Below are 21,515 nucleotides of genomic sequence, written 5' to 3' on the forward strand. Positions count from 1 at the left end.
GGGTGATTTGGGGTGGCACTGCCCGTGTCCTGACACTCACAAGGGCTAAAGCTCGGCAGGGCTGGGGTGGGGAGTTCTCTGTGGGGTTTCCCGGAGGCGCGATGAGCAAATACCCACAGAGCAACACACAGCAGCTGTGGACACGGGCTCTGCTCAGCCCATGGGACGGTCCTGTCTTTGAATCCAGTTAAGGAATAATATTACAGCAGGGTTGCTTGCAGCTAAATTTTGCTAATTTGAAAAAAGACCCCGGAAAATAACAGCATGATTAACTCTGTAATTGCTTCTAGAAGCAGCCCTATCTCCCTTTATTTTTCTTTTTTAATTTCCAGTGATCAGTAGCTGTTGCCAAGGCGGCTCAGGGCGCTCCTCTGGCTCAGCCCCTGCGCGATGCTGCTCTGCTGTGGTTTTGTTGTGCACAGTGCAACTTTGCACTGTGTTAAGATTGTCATATTTGTGACACAATTCTGCATATTTTAAGTGTGTTTCAGATGTACTTGTGTTGCCTTTTGTAAGCAAATGTCTGAGGGAAAGCTTACACTCCTTGGGAAAACGATCGCACAAACCAAGACAAGGAAGGGGATAAGAAAACTCAAGTGTCTGGAAGAGCACAACTATGATGGGCACCCAAACATCTCTTTATTCTCAGCGAGCAGGGAAGCATCCAAAGACCAGGGCTCTGAAGAGCTGCATCCATGGGCTGTCCCGGGGCACTGTGTGAGCCTGTGGTGCAGAAAGGGAGACACAGGACGTGTCTGGGGCTGCAGAGAACTTGGAAAAGAAGCCTGAGCTGCTTCAGAAGCTGGGAGCAGAATCTCCTCCCTGGTGGTGGGGAGGGACAGGCTGCTCCTCTTCTCCATGGGACCGGGGCTGGCAGCTCCCTGGCCAGGAGGGCTGGTACCCACACCTCAGTGCAGCCCAAGGTAAGAGCAGCTCATCTTGGGGCTCTGAAACTGTGACAGACGCATTTTTATTTTCATCTCTTTTAATGCTGGAGCTGGAAGTGCAGCACTGCTTGTGGACATTCACTTTGTTAGAGAACAGACACACCCCACCAAACCCCCAGCCCTCAAGCAGGTCCCAGGGAAGACGCTGGAGCAGAAGGTGTGACGGGGACATTCACCACCCACACCCGAGGCTGCTCAGGGCAGGGACCCTCGGTGGTGCAGGGTGCTGGCCCCATGGGGTGGGTGCTGTCTCCGTGGGGCTGGTGGGTCGGAGCCCTCAGCTGCTCTCCTCAAAGCTGCCGCCGCTGCTGCAGGAGTGGAACCTCATGGTGCTCATGGGGTCCGAGACGTAGCCTGGGGGTGCGGAGAGAGGCTGATGAGCAGAGCTTCCCCCCCTTCCCGGCACCGGAACAACACAAGGTGGGTATCGTTCAGGACAAACAGGCACAGACCGCGCGGGCTCCATGGCATCTGCTGAGGAGACCTTTCAACAGGAGGCAAACAGCCCCTGTTGCTCATGGATGAGTTCACAATAATCGAGCACAAAGCAGCTTTGGTGACTGACATAAAACCACAAATCTCAAAGTTTTAGTAACACAGTGGAAGTCTGACATTTAAAAAAATATCTTTTTACCCTTTAACTAGAGCTTCAGAGAGCTAAATGTAAGCTTTCTGACAAGTGTTTTCAAAATATTTTAGTCCTCGACACCACAAAAGAGAAAGCCCCTGCTCTGGTGGGCACCACGTTTCCAATGGGAGTCCTGTGCTCCTCTGGTTCTCCAGAAACAGGACTGTCTTGCCCACTTTTTGCAGAAGCAGCCCTGGGGATATAATACCCACCTTCTCCTTATTGACAGATCCACAGAGGAAAAGGACAGATCCCGCAGAGGGAAAGGGCCATCCCAGCACCGGAGCTGGACACACACGCAGCCAGAGCAGCCAAGACCTGCACAGGGTGAGCTCTCACCAGTGCCGGCCGACCCAAACCAGCAGCCTCCTCCCCACCTTGGCTTTCCCATGGGACTCTTTGGTACCTCGGGAGGCTGCAGCTCTGCACTGGTTAAACACACTGAGATTTCTCCATGTACTCACCGTTTTTGTCGATTGGTGGGCACTGGAAGTTTCTCCTCATGTCATCCAAAGACAGACCCTGAGAAGGGTGCTGCCCAGTGCTGTGAGTTAGACAGAGGGTGTCAGGTTAGATACGACTGATAAAGTCACATCTCCAGACCATCAGAACTTTTTCTACAGAGTTGGAAGGAAAAGGCAGCTACATCAAATACATCAGCCTGATTCCCAGCCCAGCAACTGGCATTTGCAGTAAATAAAAAGCAAGGAAAAGTTCTGGAGCAAGGACACGAATCACACATGTTCACATTTCATCCATTCCCAAAGTGACTCCCCCCAGACACACTGCTGTGGGCTCCTCACTTGTTTGCCCGCTGCTACTTTAGAAGCAGTGGTAGGCATTGATCCAGCACCAGTGTAATGTATTTATGCATTGCTGCTAACAGATTCCAGCCAATAAGTTTCTCTGGCAAGGAGGATCACTGAATTATCTTCCATCACTCACCTTACTCGGCACATCCCGGACAACAGGAGCACATGGCCAGTGCAGGGCTTGCTCTGCTGTTGCTGTTTCTCACTGCTAAGTGGTGCTAAAGGGTAAAGTTTAGACTAAGAGCACCTGTCTTCTGGCAGAGACTAAGAGAACCAGTTTCATTTTCATGGTACTCTCATTCTCCACAGGACAGAGACAGGAGATGGCTAGATTTGCCCCCAAAACCAGGTCTCCCAAGTGGCAGGGTAGGCTGCCTCAGATATAAATTTAATGGTACGATAATATAGAGAACCCACATGTGACTTTGCCTTAAAAAATGTCAGGAGTTCTTCTTCTGTGATCATAAATTGAATGATGCACAATTTCTGGGATAGACTCTGTTGGGAACACCCCCAGAAGTGCTGACCCCCCCAAATCTCTGTGAGGCTGAGCTCCTTTTCCTTGTCTTTAAGGAAGAGGGACTTGCCGTTTGTATCTTCTGCCTCTGTACCTGCTGGGACAGCCCGTTTCTGTCTGTCTGTCCCTGCCCTTCTCAGCACAGACACCCTCCCCTGCCACCCTCCCTGGGGAGCCACCAAGGGCTTGCGATGGGCGCAGGGGGTGGACCCGTCTGTGGTGCTCTCTCCTGGTACTGCTCCATCCTCTGCCAGCAGCACAGCCCACTTCATTCCATTAATCACATCACAGATCAAGATGAAAAACCCCAAAAACTAAAAATCCAGACCCGAGAAACACAACATCAAAACCCAGCAACTCTTCAGTTACTTTGTGTTTCTACCACAGCTGCTCTCTGGGGTCACGAGTCTCTCCCCACCTTTTATCTCCATCACAGGCTCTTGTGGGCAGGGAACCGGGTGTTCTTCCTGTCCACAAAACTCCCTCTCCTTAAAAAAACTCCACTGATACTAAGATTTGAACAGAGGTGAGGGCATGTTAGAGAATAGTTTTCAGACAATTGGTCAGACACAAGGTATACACTCCATAAAGGGGATATATAGATACATATGAAAATAATAGAATTGTCCAGGTGGAAGGAACCCTGCAGACCGTGGAGTCCAACCACCAACCCAGCACTGCCCAAACCCCCACTGCCCCATGTCCCTCAGCTCCACCTCTGCCCGGCTTTGAAATCCCTCCAGGGATGGGGACTCCACTACTGCCCTGGCCAGCCTCTGCCAAGGCTTCACAGCCCCTTTGGGGAAGAAATTGTTCCCACTACCCATCCTAAACCTCCCCTGGGGCAACTTGAGGCCATCTCCTCTTGTCCCATGGCCTGTTCCTTGGGAGAAGAGACCGACCCCCCCTGGCTACCCCCTCCTTTCAGGGAGGTGGAGAGAGCGAGAAGGTCTCCCCGCAGCCTCCTTTTCTCCAGGCTGAACACCCCCAGCTCCCTCAGCCCCTCCTCACAAGACCGGTAACAACAGTGTAACAATGTAACAGTCTGACTCGGAACAATGTGGCAACAATGTAACAGCATGACTCTCAACATCACTGTAACAATGTAACAGGTGACTGGCAACAACACTGCAACAATGTAACAGCAACTTACAATCATCACTGTAACAATGTAACAGTGTGATCTGCAACAATGTATTAAGAAACAAACTTTCTCCTAAATACTAATCATAATGTCATTTCAGTGTGACCTTTCTTCCCGAATTCGCTTGTTTCAGACACTTTCACCTGGGCTTTCCCACCCAGAAGGACGGGTCTGCCTCCTGGTTTTGGCTGGCTGGGTATGTCTCACCAGGGACCTCCGGCCCCCGTCGAGGGCCAGCACATCCTGGCCTCCTGCTGTGACACCACACACCAACACAACCTTCTCCATTTCCACAGAACACGTGGGGGTGACGCTGCCTCTGGTGTAACACACCGGGCTGTCAAACACGAGGAAGCTCCTGCAGGAGTCAGCTCCCCAAACGGCATGGTTCTGCAGAAGTGTCTCCAGGAGCAGCCCTGTGAGAGGTGAGTGGTGCCCACGCTGGGAGGGAGGCTCCTGAGGCCCCGTGCTCCAGTGCCACCCGGCACCTCCAGCCACCTCATTTGGTACGAACCGCTGCCCACGGTCTAACCTGGCTTTTCCCTCTTGACACTGATGCCACACACTGGACTAAGTTTTTCTTTTTGTTAATGTCTTAGATAGAAGCACTGGCCTTCCCAGACCTGCTGGCAGGTGGTGGTGGTACATCCATCCAGTGACCACTCACCCCCGCCCCTTGGGTGGCAGTCCTTGGTCCTTTGTTTCATGCGATACAGCCCATGTGATGAGGCCGTGGTGCTGTGTGTAGAACCCATACACGGCAGCACTCGGTTTTCTACTCTTTTTATGTTACTCATGGTGAAAATGCAAATGCTTAGCTGTTTTCTTGGCAGCAGGAAGGCTTCTGCAGCCTTCAGGTGGCACAAACACCCTGTGCTGTGGTGGCTACAGGGAAGACAAGGCTGCAGAAGTGCTTTCCCTGGCTCAACCCTGGGGTGTGTTTCCCCCACAGCCACGTCCCCTGGTTGGCACAGTCCCTGCTGCAGGCTGGGGGGCCGTGCAGCCCCGGGCAGGACTGCTGAGTCCCTCCCTGTCCCTGCCACGGCCGGTACCTACCTCTGGGACCAGACAGCGTAAGCTCGTGCGTTCAAGGCGTACTCCAACTCAAAGCGGCTTCGCAGCGCGGCAACGTGGCTGCGGCCAGGACCCCCTCGTGCAACCAGGCAATCCGAGGATGAGGAGGGAGACAGAGAACCGCTGCTGTTGCTGGAGGCGGGAGACATTAACTGCATTTAAAAAAAAAAAAAGAAGGCACTATTATTACATATTTACAAGTCTTTCCTCAGCTCTTTCTCCTAAGTTGTGTCCCCCACATTTCCGTTGTAGTTTGGCTGTAAAAAGCAGTTCCTCCTGACTTTGATCAGCCGAGGAGAACTGGATGCTGCCTGCCAAATATAGCGGTCAATCCATCACTGCCTGGGGTGCTCAAGCTGGGGGGGTGGCTTTCCAGAAGACATGCTCTAGCCCAGCCATGAGTTCTGTGTCTCACAAGCACTCGCTGTGCAGCTGGAGCTGTCACTGCCTCCAGGCAGGAGCCACCAGCTGGGACCTTCCCCATCTGTACGGGGAGGTGTCGGTGCTGCCCGATGGCAGCCGTCCTGTCCGAGGCTCCCAGGGCTGGAATTCAGGCTACAGGGCCAGCACATGAGTAGGTGTGCTTGCACCTACAGACCAGTCACACGACACAGGAACCAGCAGCAGGGACCCAGACCTGCTGGCACAGGAGGGCCCTGCCACTCCTGCTTTCAGAGATGGCTGAAAGGGGCAGAAATGATTTGCTGAGAGGAGAAGAAAGGAAATGGAGGTGGAGAGAGAAAACTCTCTACCTTCTCTTACATGCATACATACACAAACACACAATGTAATTTCAGGAACTGCAACCCTGAATCATTTACTTTCTGTTTGACTCCCTGTCCTACACCAGGCTGAAGGCTGTGTCATCAGTCTGTGTCACAGACACAGGCCTAAGCAGGAACTGCCTTTGCATTTATCCTTCTTGTGTGTTCTCTTTTTACCCTTCTCCCAGGGATCTTGGCCAATTTGTCTTGTCTTCTTTCTAAAGCATTGGCCTTGCATGGGCTGGACAGGAGTAAAAGCTTCTGCCCAGGGGCACTGTGACGTGGGTCCCCACAGCCTGTCACGCTCTCTTCAGTCTCCCCCTCTGAGTCTCAGGTCCCAGAGGCTGCTCCTCACCCCAGCACCCCTACACACCACCACTGACAAGGGCCTTGGGACAGCAGCGTGGTGGCCACCGATGGCCCCAGGCAGCCCCCACAGGCTCCAAAGCCGCTGCTGTCCCCGGCTGCTGCTGCTCCCCAGACCCGTGGTGCAGGCACAGACACCCCGTGGTGGCAATAAGGTCCTTACCTCAATGTTGCACAGGCATTCTTCTAACTTGGTGACCACTTCTGAAAACTCTGGTCTCCCCTGTGGACACAATAGCGGAGCTGTGTTACAAATAGAAGGGGAGGGGGCTTATCTTCTGTCATTAAACTGGCTCATAGGTACGTGGTGATTCACAGCTACCCCTCTTTTCCCTCTCTCATCGCTTTCAGTCTGCTTGAGAACCTGATGGGAGCTGTGAGTTCAGCACAAAGCGGTGTGTGTGTATGACAACTGCTAACTGCATTATTCTTCTCTTTTTCTGTAACAATTAGATGTAAGGTACTAATGACTAGGTCACCCCCCCTTTCCCCTCTCTCATCGCTTTCAGTCTGCTTGGGAACCCGATGGGAGCTGTGAGTTCAGCACGAAGCTACGATACAGCGGTGTGTGTGTATGACAACTGTTACCTGCATTATTCTTCTCTTTTTCTGTAACAATTAGATGTAAGGTACTAATGACTAGGTCATAAGATTACTCCAATTAAAGCTTACAAATTGAAATAGCTAATGAAAAATGCTACTTAAGAGGCACTGTCTAATTTTCTAGGCATCCGTTTGCCTTTGGAAACAATCACTGTCAAAAGTTTCCGGAAAACAGATGTTCAAGTGCCCGATAAATAGCAACAGCGACATGACACATGGGAGCTAGTTTTCAGTTGGGATGAACCCTGAATGAAATTAAAGACAAATAAAAGGATAAATTTCCAGAGCTGGAGGCAATGCATAGACATCCGGCAAAATCCAGACAGGTATACTCCATTTCCTGCTTTTTTTTTTTTTTAATTTAAACTGAGCAAACCTCTTGGAGAATTCTGACCTGTGAACACCCATTGAGCCCCAAAATTCACCACTTTCCCCTAACAAATAACTTCTCACAAGCAAACGTCTGTCTTTACGCATCTACAGCGCGATGCTGTAAACGGCATATTGATAAGGTGATGCTCCTTATCTTTTAGCCATTTTGCTCATTCTGCTGGTTCTGGTGTCTCACCAGCAGCACTCAGTGCCTCCTCCCTAGAGGTTCGTTCAGGGACCAAGGCCTGCTGTCCGTACAGGATAACTAACTGAAAGGACTGTTAATCTCTGACTGACTTCACGGCAGAACTGGAGATTGGTATCCGTGGTTTCGCACAGCAAACCCTGTGAATGCTGCTGAGAGGGGGGTAACACTGCTTTATTTTTCTCTGCCCTCCTGAAACTATTCCAATGCCCTCAGAAGTAACTCAAGCCCTTTGTTACCAAGAATGGTAGCAAAACACCTTTAATAAAGCCCAGTTTAATAAGTTTTTGCCACCATTTGTGCAAAGTTCAAGCCATCCATTGGCTTATTGAGCTATCAATTGCCTTATAATTCCACATGCAGCTCTAAAACATTAGCAGGATTAAGTGATGTGGCAATGATGCTGATGAGTAACAAAGTGCATTAGGATTCTAAAAAGATGGTTTCTTTTTATTGGGGCTAAATGAGCTGTGGAAATGCTAACAAGATACAGTGACTATATCCATTACATAGTGCCTGCCTAAGTCAACAATTTACTATGACATCTTACTAATAAATTTGAACAGAATGTGAGTTGCATGCTGATAATTATTAGCAGCTACTTTACAGCTACATGGAAAATAAACCAAACCCTCCCCTTCCACCTACCCCATCATGCCCTAACATTAGCTTACAAAGTGCAAAGGCAAGAGAACATTCAAGAATCCGGGAAACACTAATAACAATAAATTAACAATGAAATGAACTAGCTACTCCCTGCACTGCAAATACATTTTATCCGCCAAGTCCCACATCGATGTACTGTGTACACGACCACAAGGAATACAGTGGGAGGGGGGCAAAGCTCCCCACAGTCAATCAGTTGCCCCAAGTCCCACTGTCTTAGTGGAGCACTTAATTGTGTGCTAGTTCCCCAAAACAGGCAAGAAAATCCCAGGTATCCAGGACAAGGACAGTTTAGGCAAACAATGACCCGCTTTTCTAAGCCAGGCTGACTAGAAAAAGGACTCCAGGGCACAAATCCAGGACTCTGTTTCCAGTGGGAAATTCAATGAAACAAGGCTCCTATAACACCAGAAAATTACACAGGTTCCAAAAATCCGCTCCCAGTCATCAGAAATGAAATTTCCACTTTGTTCAATGAAAAACCTCCAATGCCAGAATAGCACCAGAAAACCAAGTGAAATTTCCACTTTGTTCAATGAAAACTTCCAATGCCAGAATAGCACCAGAAAACCAAGCAACCAAAGTTTCCAAACCCAGAGCCTCCCCCTGCAACGTGTTTCCTAAAGTAGACAACCCACATTGTGGAACATTTTCTAAGCAAAGTGAATTTCCAGTCTCTAGAGTGTATTTCTTGACTTCTCAAACAAATCAGAGCCACGTCCAAGAACACCGGTGCAGTTGCTGCAGCAGGGTAAGCAAAGGTGGCTTTATAGAGCAGATGGGGGTCCCGTGTCTGGCTGACACACAGAGCACAGGAAGGACCGGCCCATCTCCATGGTCCTCTGTGAGGAACGCTTCACAGAGATGACATTCATCTGCCTGCTTTCTATTTTCCATCACCAAGGAGCACCAAAAGCCCAGGAGTTACAAACAAACCCAACATTCTTATGCCCTACAAGTGTCAAGAGCAGCAACGCTGTCAGTAAGAGGGCCCCGACCCACCTCAGCCAGCACAGGAGCCCCCACCCCCCAACATCCACATCTTCATGTGCAAATCACAGGTCCGTGCATAACCTGTCTGGTCGGGAGACACAGCTGGGACACGGAAAGTGCTGGTTCTCACCCCTACTTTGGAACACTTGGCACTCAGTATAAAGACAGAAGTATGAGACAAAGGCTGGTCTGGGGAGGGTCACTGCTGTCCCTCTGCCATGGATGGTCCCAGGCACCATTAAATCCTACGGTGGCCCTGAAGGCTGCAGGATAGCGGGGTTTTCACAACCATGCTTTAGTTAGTTCATGCTCCCTTTAGTGCAGAAATAACAGCAGACTGCAAAAGCCAACGTAAAACAATCTTTCTTTAACCACCATTTTATGATCTCAGAAGGGAACACTTGTATATTTTATTTTCTTTAACGCTGCTGCTGTTGCATTAGTTGGGATAATGAGAAGGACTTCTCCAATCATGAAACAACCGTCACAATTGCAGGGTGTGAGAAAGGGGCTGTAGCAGCAACTTGCTGCAATAACTGCTCGTTAACTCAGCCTCCCATCCTGCAGACAGTGCTGGGCTCCAAAAGGCAGTAATTACAGCAGAGGCCACACACATGTTTGAAATTGACAGTACAGTTCTGAAGCGGGGTTCATTAATTGTAACACATATCTGAGGGGTGTCATTATCAGCATTAATCAGAGTCCCACATGAAAATTCCCAAGGTCTCAGTGGGGAAAAAAATATTCATTTTAAGCCTCTGAAGATTAAACTCCACATGATATTCATTTGCATTCACTATTTTAAGCCTCTGAAGATTAAACTCCACATCATATGGGGGGAAAACTGAAATAATAGGAAGACCCATAAAGAGTTTAGATGCCTGGAATAGGGGAGGCCCATTTTAGGATTAGCAGTGATGCAGCTGATGAGAAGGAGCCACCCCAGGTGAGTGGTGCGTAGACACAAGGGGCAATTCCAGGGAAAGGGAAGCCCCCGCGGGCTGAAGAAAATGGGCTGGTGGTTTCCCTGCTCAGAGCTGTCACTGTCACATCTGGTAGCTTCTTGGGGTGGCTGCAGGGCTTTCTCTGCTCAGATCCCAGGTAACACGTCACGCGTGTCACCTGCACGTCCCTCTCCTGCTGAGGTGTGGGAACACTTGTTCCTGTGCTCTGGCCCTCATCTCTGTGCAGCTGCCAAACCCCCTCCTCCAGCGCTCCCCCTTCCATCCCGCAGATCCCACCTGCGGCCAGCGTCCCAGGACGAGACCCCACCTGAGCTCTCAGGGTCACCACCATCAGGCATGGTCCGTGCCTGGCCAAAGGCTGCTGGGAAGCAAGGCAAAACACGACAGCCCATGTTGGAGCCCAAGGATTGTTTTCTCAGCTTTTTTTTAAGACAATAAATAGCATTAGATGCTAAAAAATTGTCCGGAGTCTGTAGTGTCCCAGCAGTGGGTGTTTATCATCCTTCCCACAATATTTCCCACACAAGAAGGAAGAAGAGTCCCAAGGCTGGAGCCCTAAGGAGCAGAAACCCCTCGGTCCCCACCCCCCAGGACTGTAAGAACTCTCTGTCCTTTCCATCCTGAGTCGCAGGGTTTGTTTCCTGCAGAGGGAAATGCAGGCTGTGTGGTGGGTGACACGTGCAGAGACATTTAACAAGGGAGAGAACACCAAATCTTCCTCAGGTCTCACTAATGAGACAGGAGTGATAACAAACTCAGGAGAATAAATGCTCGCACTGAATTGGGTAGAGAGTGAGGACTAGTTTCTGAAAATGCAGCACAATACTTCATACAAAGCCAGGAATGCAAAGTCCAGAGCAAAAACCTGACTGCAGTAGAAACGTCAAGGATTTGGGAAGCACATGAAAACATCCACAAGGAGACCTGTTCTAATTCCTGTGATTCAGCTTCTGCGGCCCAGGTGTCTGCAAAGAATGGTACAATTTCAGCACAAATGAACACACTTCCCTGTCAGAGTCCCCAAGTTCACACTCGAGTGTTCTGTTTAACCGGCTGTTAACTGGAAGTAAAAGAAAGAAACTGGTATTGCAGACAGGCTGAAGAGGACTGCTAACACTGGAGAAGATGGAGCAAAACTAGAGCAAGAGGAACTACAATGCCACTTCAGGAAAATTAATTGAAGTTTTAGCACAAATGAACACTCTTCCCTGTCAGAGTCCCCAAGTTTACACTCGAGTGTTCTGTTTAACCGGCTGTTAACTGGAAGTAAAAGAAAGAAACTGGTATTGCAGACAGGCTGAAGAGGACTGCTAACACTGGAGAAGATGGAGCAAAACTAGAGCAAGAGGAACTACAATGCCACTTCAGGAAAATTAATTGAAGTTGAAAATGTTATTTTTCAGACACACAAATAGTCTCTGGTACCAAACCAGGAAATACGTGACAAATTTTGGACAATGTGAAGAGCAAAACATACCAACACTGTAAAAAAGGTGCCAAGTTACCCCTGGTACAGCCAGTATCTTCAGCACTACAGAAACTGGAAACGTATCCCCTGGCAGTGACGGCAGCTCTCGTATCAGCAGTGCTGTGCACACAGGACAATGAGAAGAGCAAAACATACCAACACTGTAAAAAAGGTGCCAAGTTACCCCTGGTACAGCCAGTATCCTCAGCCCTACAGAAACTGGAAATGTATCCCCTGGCAGTGACAGCAGCTCTCGTATCAGCAGTGCTGTGCACACACAGGACACGCAGGATCTGCCAGACTTTAGAAACAATCAGCCTTATCAGGACAAGAACGCACCCAAGGAAGCTGAAATGCCGCTGGAAGAACGCGAAGAGGCTTTGTTACCAGAACTGGGAGATGGTAGTTTTGAGGCAGAAAATGAGGTGCCTTTAATTCTTTGCAGAATAAATGAAGCTGAAAGCTCCAGTACAGAAGTGATAGGTACACACCATCTGTGGAACATGCTGATGCTTCACCTTCGGAGGCAAAGGGAAGTGCCTCATGGTGGGAAAAGCCCGTCATGAGAGTGCTCTTTTTCTTTCTTCAAAACTACAGACAAACTGGCCCAGCTTTCCTGAAAGCTATTAGTGTCATTGTGGTGGGATATTTCAACAAGTCCAAAACCATAAAATAGTTTTTGGTTAAAGTATTGGAAAAAATTAAAGGTAATTCAGTTAAAGTAATGTTACTGGATTAATGGAGTAGTGGTTTTGGTAATGGGGAGAATCAGACAGGAACCACATCTGGGGGTGTCAGAGCCAAACAGAACAACATAGAATGGGAACGAGAGGGAGACAACCCAGGAAAAGTTCTCTGACCGAGTGATGTTTATGACCTGGAACACACAGCATGAATTTAATTTAGTGTAAAGGTTTACATTTACAGCTCTCAAAACCATGTCTGCTCTCTGTAACGTACAAGTTGCAGTACTTAAGACAATTCTGTGCTTGGCGTATTACTATTCACTTGACGGAAAGTACAAAACTTTTTTTATACTCATATCTATTAAACTGTCTTAAATTCCCATCACTCACTGGGTTTTCTGGTCTTCTTTCCCTCCTAAAGCACAGGTACCTGCTCAAGCCACGACACGCTCAGACAGGTACACACTCAGACCTACCCCTGGCTGTTCCCAGAGCAGGACAGCAGCCACGTGCCAGAAACAGCAGAGCACCAGGGGGTCTTCTACACACCTCCTGCGCTTGTGTCCTACTAGCGTGGCAAGGAACAGCCTCAGGGCGTGGTACAAAAGTGGTCAGAAGTTTATACACTTCCAGGGTAACTTAGCTCCTCTTTGTGATGGTGTGGCTGTTTGTTTTTTTTCTCATGGAAAAAAACCAAGAATTTGTAGAATACACCTACAAAAGCCTGAGAGCAGGAAATATTTTTCTACTCGCTCAATAATAACTCAAGTCATAATCAAAGCGTCATAATCACTTAAAGTTTCATCAGATGGAGAAATGCTAATTTACTTTCCTCCTCAACTCACCACTTCCTCTGTGTTTCTTGCCATACACCCCTGTCTGTCCCAGGGCTTTCCACGACGGCACATGCCTCGGGGGTTTCGGGGGGTGGAGTGACCCAGAGCGGTGCTTGGCCAGAGCAGAGAGCCCGTTCTGGGGGCACAGGGGGGACACTCACCTCGGGACAGGCGTTCCAGCCCCTCATCAGCAGGGCAGAGATGGGCTTGGGGATGGAGTAGCCGATGGGCGGTCGCACGTGGTGGTAGGCCATGTCTGCCGCCGCCGCCGCTGCCAGAGAACAGCCCACAGCACCGTTAGACACACCGAGATACACCCACCGGGCACAGAAAGGTACAACCGCCAGACCTGTGCTTAGAAGGGGGTTCCCCCCCCATGCTGGGTGTAAAGGCAGCTAAGGCTGAGTGGAAATACACTGCTGCTAAGGCACAGCATGAGTGAAGACAACCTAATTTAGCTTAAACCCTAAAAAACAAACAACAAAAGAAGTCATTTGGGGGAAAAAATGAGTTAACCTTCAACTCACTTTAAAAAAAAAAAAAGTATTATCCTCATTATTAAGCCAGGGTGACAGGTTACTCCAGTTGCAGATAAATTGGTAACATTCTCTTACAATAACCCACGGCCAGTTCTGTTACAGTCTAAGACAAAAATTAGGTCTAGTGTTTCCTTAGTAAAAAAAGCCTTTTTATAAGTGAAACCCACTAGTGACTGAGACAAAACTGCCAGAGTGGTTTCCTAATTGGGTTTGAATGTTCAATGAATCCAAATACACGGTTAATCCCTCTCATTCCTTTTGAGTAAAGTTTTTCCAAGTCAAAACAAATGCATTTTGAACTCCTACCGAAAGCTGAGTAAAAACCTTTTTTTGCCTGACACTTTAAAATGCTGTGATCAGAGCATGTGGGATACACAGGGAACTGTAAGATTGCAACCAGGAGATCGTAATAAGAGTGGTCTAGTTTTCTTAACCATATCACATTCTCATCACAGTATTCATCATAAGAATATATTAACTTCAGCCACTGTCTGTCCTCACTGCAGCTTTTGTCTGCGTAAGGATGTTTCAGAACGTTGGTATCAGATAAATCCCGTGACACTGTGACTGTATGGAGACAGGGGGACAGACACAGTTTGCCCAGTTGTGACCCCAGTCCAGCCAGGCTTTGCAGCCCTGACTCAGACACTGCCGGGTTCATCTGTCACCTAGAGACACTATGAAAAGAGGGCAAATGCAAATCAGATTAAGATGGAATTGGGAAGTGCTCCATTTTTTTCTGCCAAAGGTAATGCAAGTGATATATTAGCTATTGGCAAAAATCTCATCTTACCAAAGTTAATAGGGTTTGTTCCACCAGTGTAATGGGGTCGGGCTTAGAAACAGAAAGGGAAAGGTGTGTGCCTCTCTATGGTTCTGTTCTGTAGTTCTGCAACACTTCACAAAGTTTGTTTGTGTCACTGTCAGTAGGCTTTTTCTTCAGCTAAAAAACTGTATCTGTTAAGAAGTATTTTAGAATGGCTGAAGGAGAAGAATCCATTCTCAATCCAATGAGCGAAATGAAAAAGAGTTTGGGTGGTCCCCAAAACCCTGAACTTGGCGAAGCTTCCCAGCTCTGTGATGTGACATCCTTGAACCTCCCCGTATTTTCTGCATTGACTGGTTGGTCAGATCCTGCCTCTCTTCTGGGTCAGAGCAACTGTAAACCACTAGAGGAATCAATGACAACCTACCTGCAAAAATGTTATTTCTTCTTGTTTATGGATCAGGGAACAACCGTAGCAACTGCAGAATGTTAATTGAAGGTTGTTTGACTTAATGATGAAGTCAATTAATTGGAGAACACACCTGGTTTAATAGGTGCTCTATTTGATAAATTAAGTAGTGACTTTGATTCAATACCTATAAAAATGTTTAGTTCTATTCATCAAATAGAAATCTGGTGACTGGGTGCCTCACTGAGTGCAGAGCACACCCTTGTGCCATCTGCGTGTGATACTGCACTGGATACAGCAGAGAATGGCAAATTGCTTTTAATGGGGTGACTACTTTTATTTCAATGAATGACACCTGGTTTTCATTATAATCACATTTTATAGTAATATTTTCTTTTCAACACAAAATTATTTGAATGAACTTCACCAGAATTTCTTCCTGGACCTCTAAGCATGCACAAAGATAGCCATAAACCGGAAAAAACATCAGCCATTCATAATTAGAGTTCTGCAGATAATATACACAGTTTTCATAAAGAAAATCCCTCACCTTGAAATACGTACTTTGAGAAGAATATGGGATTTGCATTTCACTGAATAGTCATTGTTTTAGCAGATATCTTAGACGTGGAACTTTTACATAGGTTATAAAACACACAACACCCTCAAAGATGCTTTTCACAGAATATAAATATGAGTCAGAAGTGCACATTCAGTGTCTTTTTTTGTGCACAAATATGTCTTTCACAAGCAGAACAGTCTGAGGAACTGCAGAGACCAGGAACTAGCTGTAAACCAGGATGGTTGTATCTGACAAATCACCTGCTTTGTGACCTCGTACCAAGTGCCAGTTTCCTGATCTGTGGAAGGGGGAAATTACACTCACTTGGGCCACAGAGAGGTCCCAAATCAGGTGCTGGTGGGCTCACCTGAGGGGGAACAGACCCAGAAAAAACCTGAGAATTTTGGAAAACCACCCCCACCTCTGTGGGCACCAACATGGTCTTTGGGAAATGTGTTTTATAATAGGATTCAACCAAACTGTTGGTGATCTGGAGCTAAGGAAGGGCTCGTCACTAAGTTGGAGGACAAGGAAGGAGCCCTTCCCGAGGCAGTGTGTCTCAGCAAAGAAAGAAGGGGCAGAAAACGCTTCTCATTGAAGCTACAGAAGAAAAAAAGCCAACCAGTCTGTGGACATCAGGAGAAAAGGACCTTATCATTCAGCTGATGTAATAGCTTTGGGAAAACAAAAAAAAAGGAGAAGTGGGGAGAGAAACAACATTCCTGTATCTTTATTTATGCCTTTTATTTAATTTGTGATGCTCCCAGTGAGCTTTAACACCTCCCGACTTTTTTTTACTAAAGAAACACTAGACCTTTTTATAAGTGAAACCCACTAGTGACTGAGACAAAACTGCCAGAGTGGTTTCCTAATTGGGTTTGAATGTTCAATGAATCCAAATACACGGTTAATCCCTCTCATTCCTTTTGAGTAAAGTTTTTCCGAGTCAAAACAAATGCATTTTTTGTGCACAAATATATCTTTCACAAGCAGAACAGTCTGAGGAACTGCAGAGACCAGGAACTAGCTGTAAACCAGGATGGTTGTATCTGACAAATCACCTGCTTTGTGACCTCGTACCAAGTGCCAGTTTCCTGATCTGTGGAAGGGGGAAATTACACTCACTTGGGCCACAGAGAGGTCCCAAATCAGGTGCTGGTGGGCTCACCTGAGGGGGAACAGACCCGGATCAAAACTGAGCATTTTGGAAAACCACCCTCACCTCTGTGGGCACCAACATGGTCTTTGGGAAATGTGTTTTATAATAGGATTCAACCAAACTGTTGGTGATCTGGAGCTAAGGAAGGGCTCGTCACTGAGGTGGAGGACAAAGAAGAAGCCCTTCCCGAGGCAGTGTGTCTCAGCAAAGAAAGAAGGGGCAGAAAACGCTTCTCGTTGAAGCTACAGAAGAAAAAAAAGCCAACCAGTCTGTGGACATCAGGAGAAAAGGACCTTATCATTCAGCTGATGTAATAGCTTTGGGAAAACAAAAAAAAAGGAGAAGTGGGGAGAGAAACAACATTCCTGTATCTTTATTTATGCCTTTTATTTAATTTGTGATGCTCCCAGTGAGCTTTAACACCTCCCGAGTCTTCTAGTCCTATCTAGACCATAATTTGAACTGCGTAAAATGGTTAATTCAGAATTAATGGAGATTACTGTTAGAAATGGTAGCCTGGCAGAAGGCTTTGCTAATGCAAATGCTGGTGCACTAGAACTGCACCCAGAGAAGCAGTGTTTGATCTTCAGCTAAATGGCCAGGAAACAAGGATCAGCGCAAAAAGAACAAAACCACCAAATTGATTCAGAACTGAATCTCAGGTTCACACCTAAAGGTGTTTTATCTCTGGAACCTGAAGTGGAATTGAGTCAGATATTTGGCTTCTGCCCCGGGAATGCTGATTTGCTGTGTTACCCCACAAGGGTCCACAGGTGCTCTCTTACCCTGCATGAGAATAGGCTGAAGGAGATGCCTCAGCTTCACAATCCCAACACCGTGTGAGAGGCTACAGACCTACAATTCGAGTGACTTGTTCATATTCCTAGAACTGCATAAGGAATGTTGAGTTACGTAGATCTGTGGTGAGTAATATATGCAGTTATAGTGGGATAATCCTGTGCTTTTCACTGGATGCATAATCTTAGCACTCAACAGCAAACTGCAGTAAAATATTGGTTAATAGTACACAGTGTAGCTACTTCTCTAGTTCAGAGGAATTGAAATACCAATTCATGGAGCATCTTACCTGGCTTCAGGTGAGCAAATGGAATTTCGCCCGTTAAGAGCTCCCAGAGGCACAGCGCGTAGCTGAAAACGTCGGCTTTTATGGTGTACCTGGTGCACTGGGTGAACACCTCGGGGGCCATCCAGCGCAGGTTCTGTGCATCAGGAGACACCAATACCTTAATACAGTGTTTACTTCCTCACATAAGCACCTTGTTTTCCTTGCTTTTCTTGGTTCCTTGCCTCCATTGCCCCATGAAGTAGCTGGTAAATTTGCCAGGAAAAATTTCCCCCTCCCTGGCAAAATCCATACAGCCCATCCTGGCCCCTGGCAGGTATCAGGCCAGAAGAGCAGGTGTCTCAGCCCCTGTGGCCAGACCGACTGGGATTCAGCCATGGGAGCAGTGCTGGAAGAAGATCAGAACACCCAGCTCTGTGTCTGGAGCCCGCACCACGAGGTCTGAGCCTGCCCAGTAACACCAGTTAACTACAGCTTCAGATTCACTGCCCCTCACTAACTTAATCTATGTTCTCTGCAAGACAGCCCTTCCCAGTGAGATGTCACCAGTCCCCTGCAGGACCCAGGGCTCTCTCCTCTCCCAGGCAGTGCATATTGCAATTGGTTTAAAAGGTGATTGCCAGGCCCTGGTTTCAGCTGCACCCACCCGTTCCACAGCCACTCATTCTGAGGGTGCAAACTTCCACAGCCAGGGAGTGACACACAGGGTGCATCTGACTAAAACTGAAGGAGAAACAACACTGTCTTGTAAGGCTGGTTCTGTGAGCAGCAGCCTTGTAAAGGAGAGAAGAACTCTGAAAGTAAAGCAGTGCCAGGTGACTAATTAGAAACAGGAACCACCTGCCAGCAAGATGGGCTTGTGAGTGGGGAAGGGTGGATTGAAAAAAAATCACACTATACTAAGGACTTTGTGGGCAATACAGCTCCAAAGACCACTTCATAAGGCCTCATCTTCTGTTCCAGATACATGTTCACTGATCTCTGCTATTAAAGAGGCTTAAAGGAAAAAAAAAACAAACCACAAACAAACATAAAGAGAGATAAAATACTGTACTGGATCATCTTTAAAAAAAAAAAATATTTCTAGTGTCATTTTCTCCTCAATGGCGTCTGCCTGTATGTTTTGTATTAATTATGTGGAACAAAACCGGAGACATACCCCAGGTTGTTTTGTCATATTGTCTTCATCCAGGGACTGTAAAAATCTAGATTCTGAAACACACAGAACACAAAAAAATAAATTACTGTCAAGCCAATACAGATACCCACCTTATTACCAAGACTTTTGTATAAAGTTTTGTTTTGTTTTTTTTTAAATAATTCTGGGGGTTTGAGAGTCCAGGAGAATTGTGACAGCTGTTTTCCAGCAAGCATGTGTTTTCCAGGAGAATGGGCTTCCTTCTCAGACGAGCAGTGGGCTGCTCTGCAACTCCCAACTCAGGTGAGACACATCCAGGGGCATTCTCATCCCTAAAGCCCTTTGTGTCCTCTCATCACAATAAAATAAGGAGCAACCTCCTCAGCACTTCCTCAGTCAGCACGAGTTCAGTTTTAGAGAATTTGAGATTAATTTATAAATGTTTGGTAAACACTCCTTACCTCCAAAATCAGCAACAACTGCATGGCCATCCTCATACAGGAGAATATTGTGACTGGGGAAGAAAATAATTATACGTGATTGGTTAACAGTGTCTTAAATATGGAGAAAATTTTACAGTTTTTTGTTCATAGCTAAAATGTGGAGGAGTTCAAATCATCTGCTTAAGTAGATAAATGTCTATAGCTAACCCACTTTTAGCTACAGCTCATATTTATTGTCATAAAGCACAGATTAACTCTGAGTAGGCAAACTCAACTGCTCCACAAATGAAAATGTCAGTTTCTAGTCAATACTAGAGCAAAACAATTCCTGTAATTAGTTACAGATGAAGTATAACAGCTTTATTCAATATGTGCACTCAATCACCATGATGAAGCGAAAAAGATGGTATTTGAATACAAACACAGTGATGGCCTTCACATCAAATTCCATGGACTGATGCTTTTCTCTTTTAAGGTGTGCGTAAGTGTAAATTCATAGGGGTAATTCCTGATTTATGCCGATGTCTAGAAGGGAAGGGGCAGATCTATATGGATCACCAGAAGCCACAAGAAATCCATCACACTGGTGGAAAAAAATGAGGATGTAACGGTAAGTCCTATTCAATTTAATAACCACACTTAATAATGTAAATGTTACTTTCATGAGACAAAGGTGCTCAATTTTCTTAAAACATCTGCCTTTGTTTCTGGAAAGAAGGCACATCATTCACCCTGTAGCTTGTCTCAGTATCCAGGGTGGGAGCTGCGTCCAGCTGGCCCTGGTGGAGGTCAGTCAGTGGCCGGAGGTGGGATTTCATCCCTGCCTTCCCTCCCTCCTCCATTCTGCAGCATCACTTCTGCTAATGCCTCCCAGAGCCAGCGGGTCCGGCTGACGGGCTCTGCGCTCGCTCTGAACTGAGCCCCAGGGAATGCACTGCACTTCCAGCTGCTTCACAAGGCACCAGCACTTGGGGAGTTTCTACCGTTTCACCTTATTGTCCCTGAAATGCATATTCCTTGTCATTATTTGATGGGCCTAATGACAAGCCTCAAGTATTGTTCATTATTGGACAGCAAAAGAACCACATTTTGCATTTATCCTTAAATATCACGCTTGCAAAATCTGCCGTGCGTTTTGGCTGCGGCAGTGGAAGCTCCTGGTGGCATCTCCTTCCCCAGCCCCTCTGATGGGATCATCCTCCCCGGAGACGGGTGGCCTGAACTGAGCCCCAGGGAAAGCACTGCACTTCCAGCTGCTTCACAAGGCACCAGCACTTGGGGAGTTTCTACCGTTTCACCTTATTGTCCCTGAAATGCATATTCCTTGTCATTATTTGATGGGCCTAATGACAAGCCTCAAGTATTGTTCATTATTGGACAGCAAAAGAACCACATTTTGCATTTATCCTTAAATATCACGCTTGCAAAATCTGCCGTGCGTTTTGGCTGCGGCGGTGGAAGCTCCTGGTGGCATCTCCCTCCCCAGCCCCTTCCGATGGGATCATCCTCCCCGGAGACGGGTGGCTGCAGCCCCCAATGGCAGCAGGACACGGGGTGGGGGGTGGCAGCGCCCTGTGGGGAGCAGAGCCCCTGCCCACCCCGGGGGCTGCAGAGTGGGAACCCCCGGCCTCAGGCGTGCTGCAGGGGGGAGGCACAGGGACACCTTCCCACCCAGCTGCAGACAGTGAGAATGCCCAGGAAAACATGATATTCACGTTGGACGTACACATTAGATTTTTATTTCAGTATAAACCCTTCATCTTTGCCCCAGACAGCTTCTGGAGTTGGGAAGAAAGGAATAAACTCGGGAAAAATCCTGTTTGGTCAGCACCTGTACGGGGCAACCTCTGACAGGACACCTACGGATCAGAGAAATCGTTTATCAAAGGTAATTACTTGTACTGACACCTATCAAAGTGTTTTGATTTCTGTGGAATCTCTGAAACCATAGCAACTGCAGGTCTCAGGGAATTTACAGGACTGGATAACCAGAACTTCACCTTATGCTGTCAGCAGAGATATTTGGAGGCTTAAAGTTAAATCTACTGGATTTGTCCTAAAACTACTAGAACCAGAGAGGTGAATTATGAGATTTGTGTGGTGGTTTAAACCCACTTAATGAAGGTAATGTGAAGAAAATTCCGCTTTATTTACATATTATTTGTTCAAAGACAGTGAATGATACAGAAAACGTCTGGGAGGAAATCTGTCTATGCATCTGTTCTATAAATTAGAGCATTTTAAAAAATAAACTTCCAAGTATGAACAAAACAACTACAAAAAGATTTCTACATAAGACTAAAAATATTTCTTATCCATTTTATAAAAGTGCCATCTTGTGAGCAGGTGGGCAGGAGAGCTGCAAACCA

At 47.1% G+C, this 21,515-nt stretch overlaps 1 protein-coding gene across 1 annotated transcript in view; it reads right to left on the reverse strand.

The window, feature by feature from the left end:
• Positions 1–1,046: 1,046 nt before the first annotated feature.
• The window catches only part of TNNI3K (TNNI3 interacting kinase), a 58,832-nt gene continuing 38,363 nt past the window's right edge, over positions 1,047–21,515 (reverse strand). Inside the window, exons 18-25 of the mRNA XM_014937541.1 lie at positions 19,165–19,217; positions 18,725–18,777; positions 17,569–17,701; positions 13,208–13,317; positions 6,416–6,475; positions 5,105–5,274; positions 2,040–2,119; positions 1,047–1,301 (exon numbers count right to left, since the gene is read on the reverse strand). Of these exons, the coding sequence (XP_014793027.1) occupies positions 1,225–1,301; positions 2,040–2,119; positions 5,105–5,274; positions 6,416–6,475; positions 13,208–13,317; positions 17,569–17,701; positions 18,725–18,777; positions 19,165–19,217 (736 nt within the window). The 3' untranslated portion in view covers positions 1,047–1,224. The remainder of the gene's footprint in view (positions 1,302–2,039; positions 2,120–5,104; positions 5,275–6,415; positions 6,476–13,207; positions 13,318–17,568; positions 17,702–18,724; positions 18,778–19,164; positions 19,218–21,515) is intronic.

Source organism: Calidris pugnax, unplaced genomic scaffold (assembly GCF_001431845.1).
Source record: "Calidris pugnax isolate Ruff unplaced genomic scaffold, ASM143184v1 scaffold29, whole genome shotgun sequence".
In the NCBI taxonomy this organism is placed as follows: Eukaryota; Metazoa; Chordata; class Aves; order Charadriiformes; family Scolopacidae; genus Calidris; species Calidris pugnax.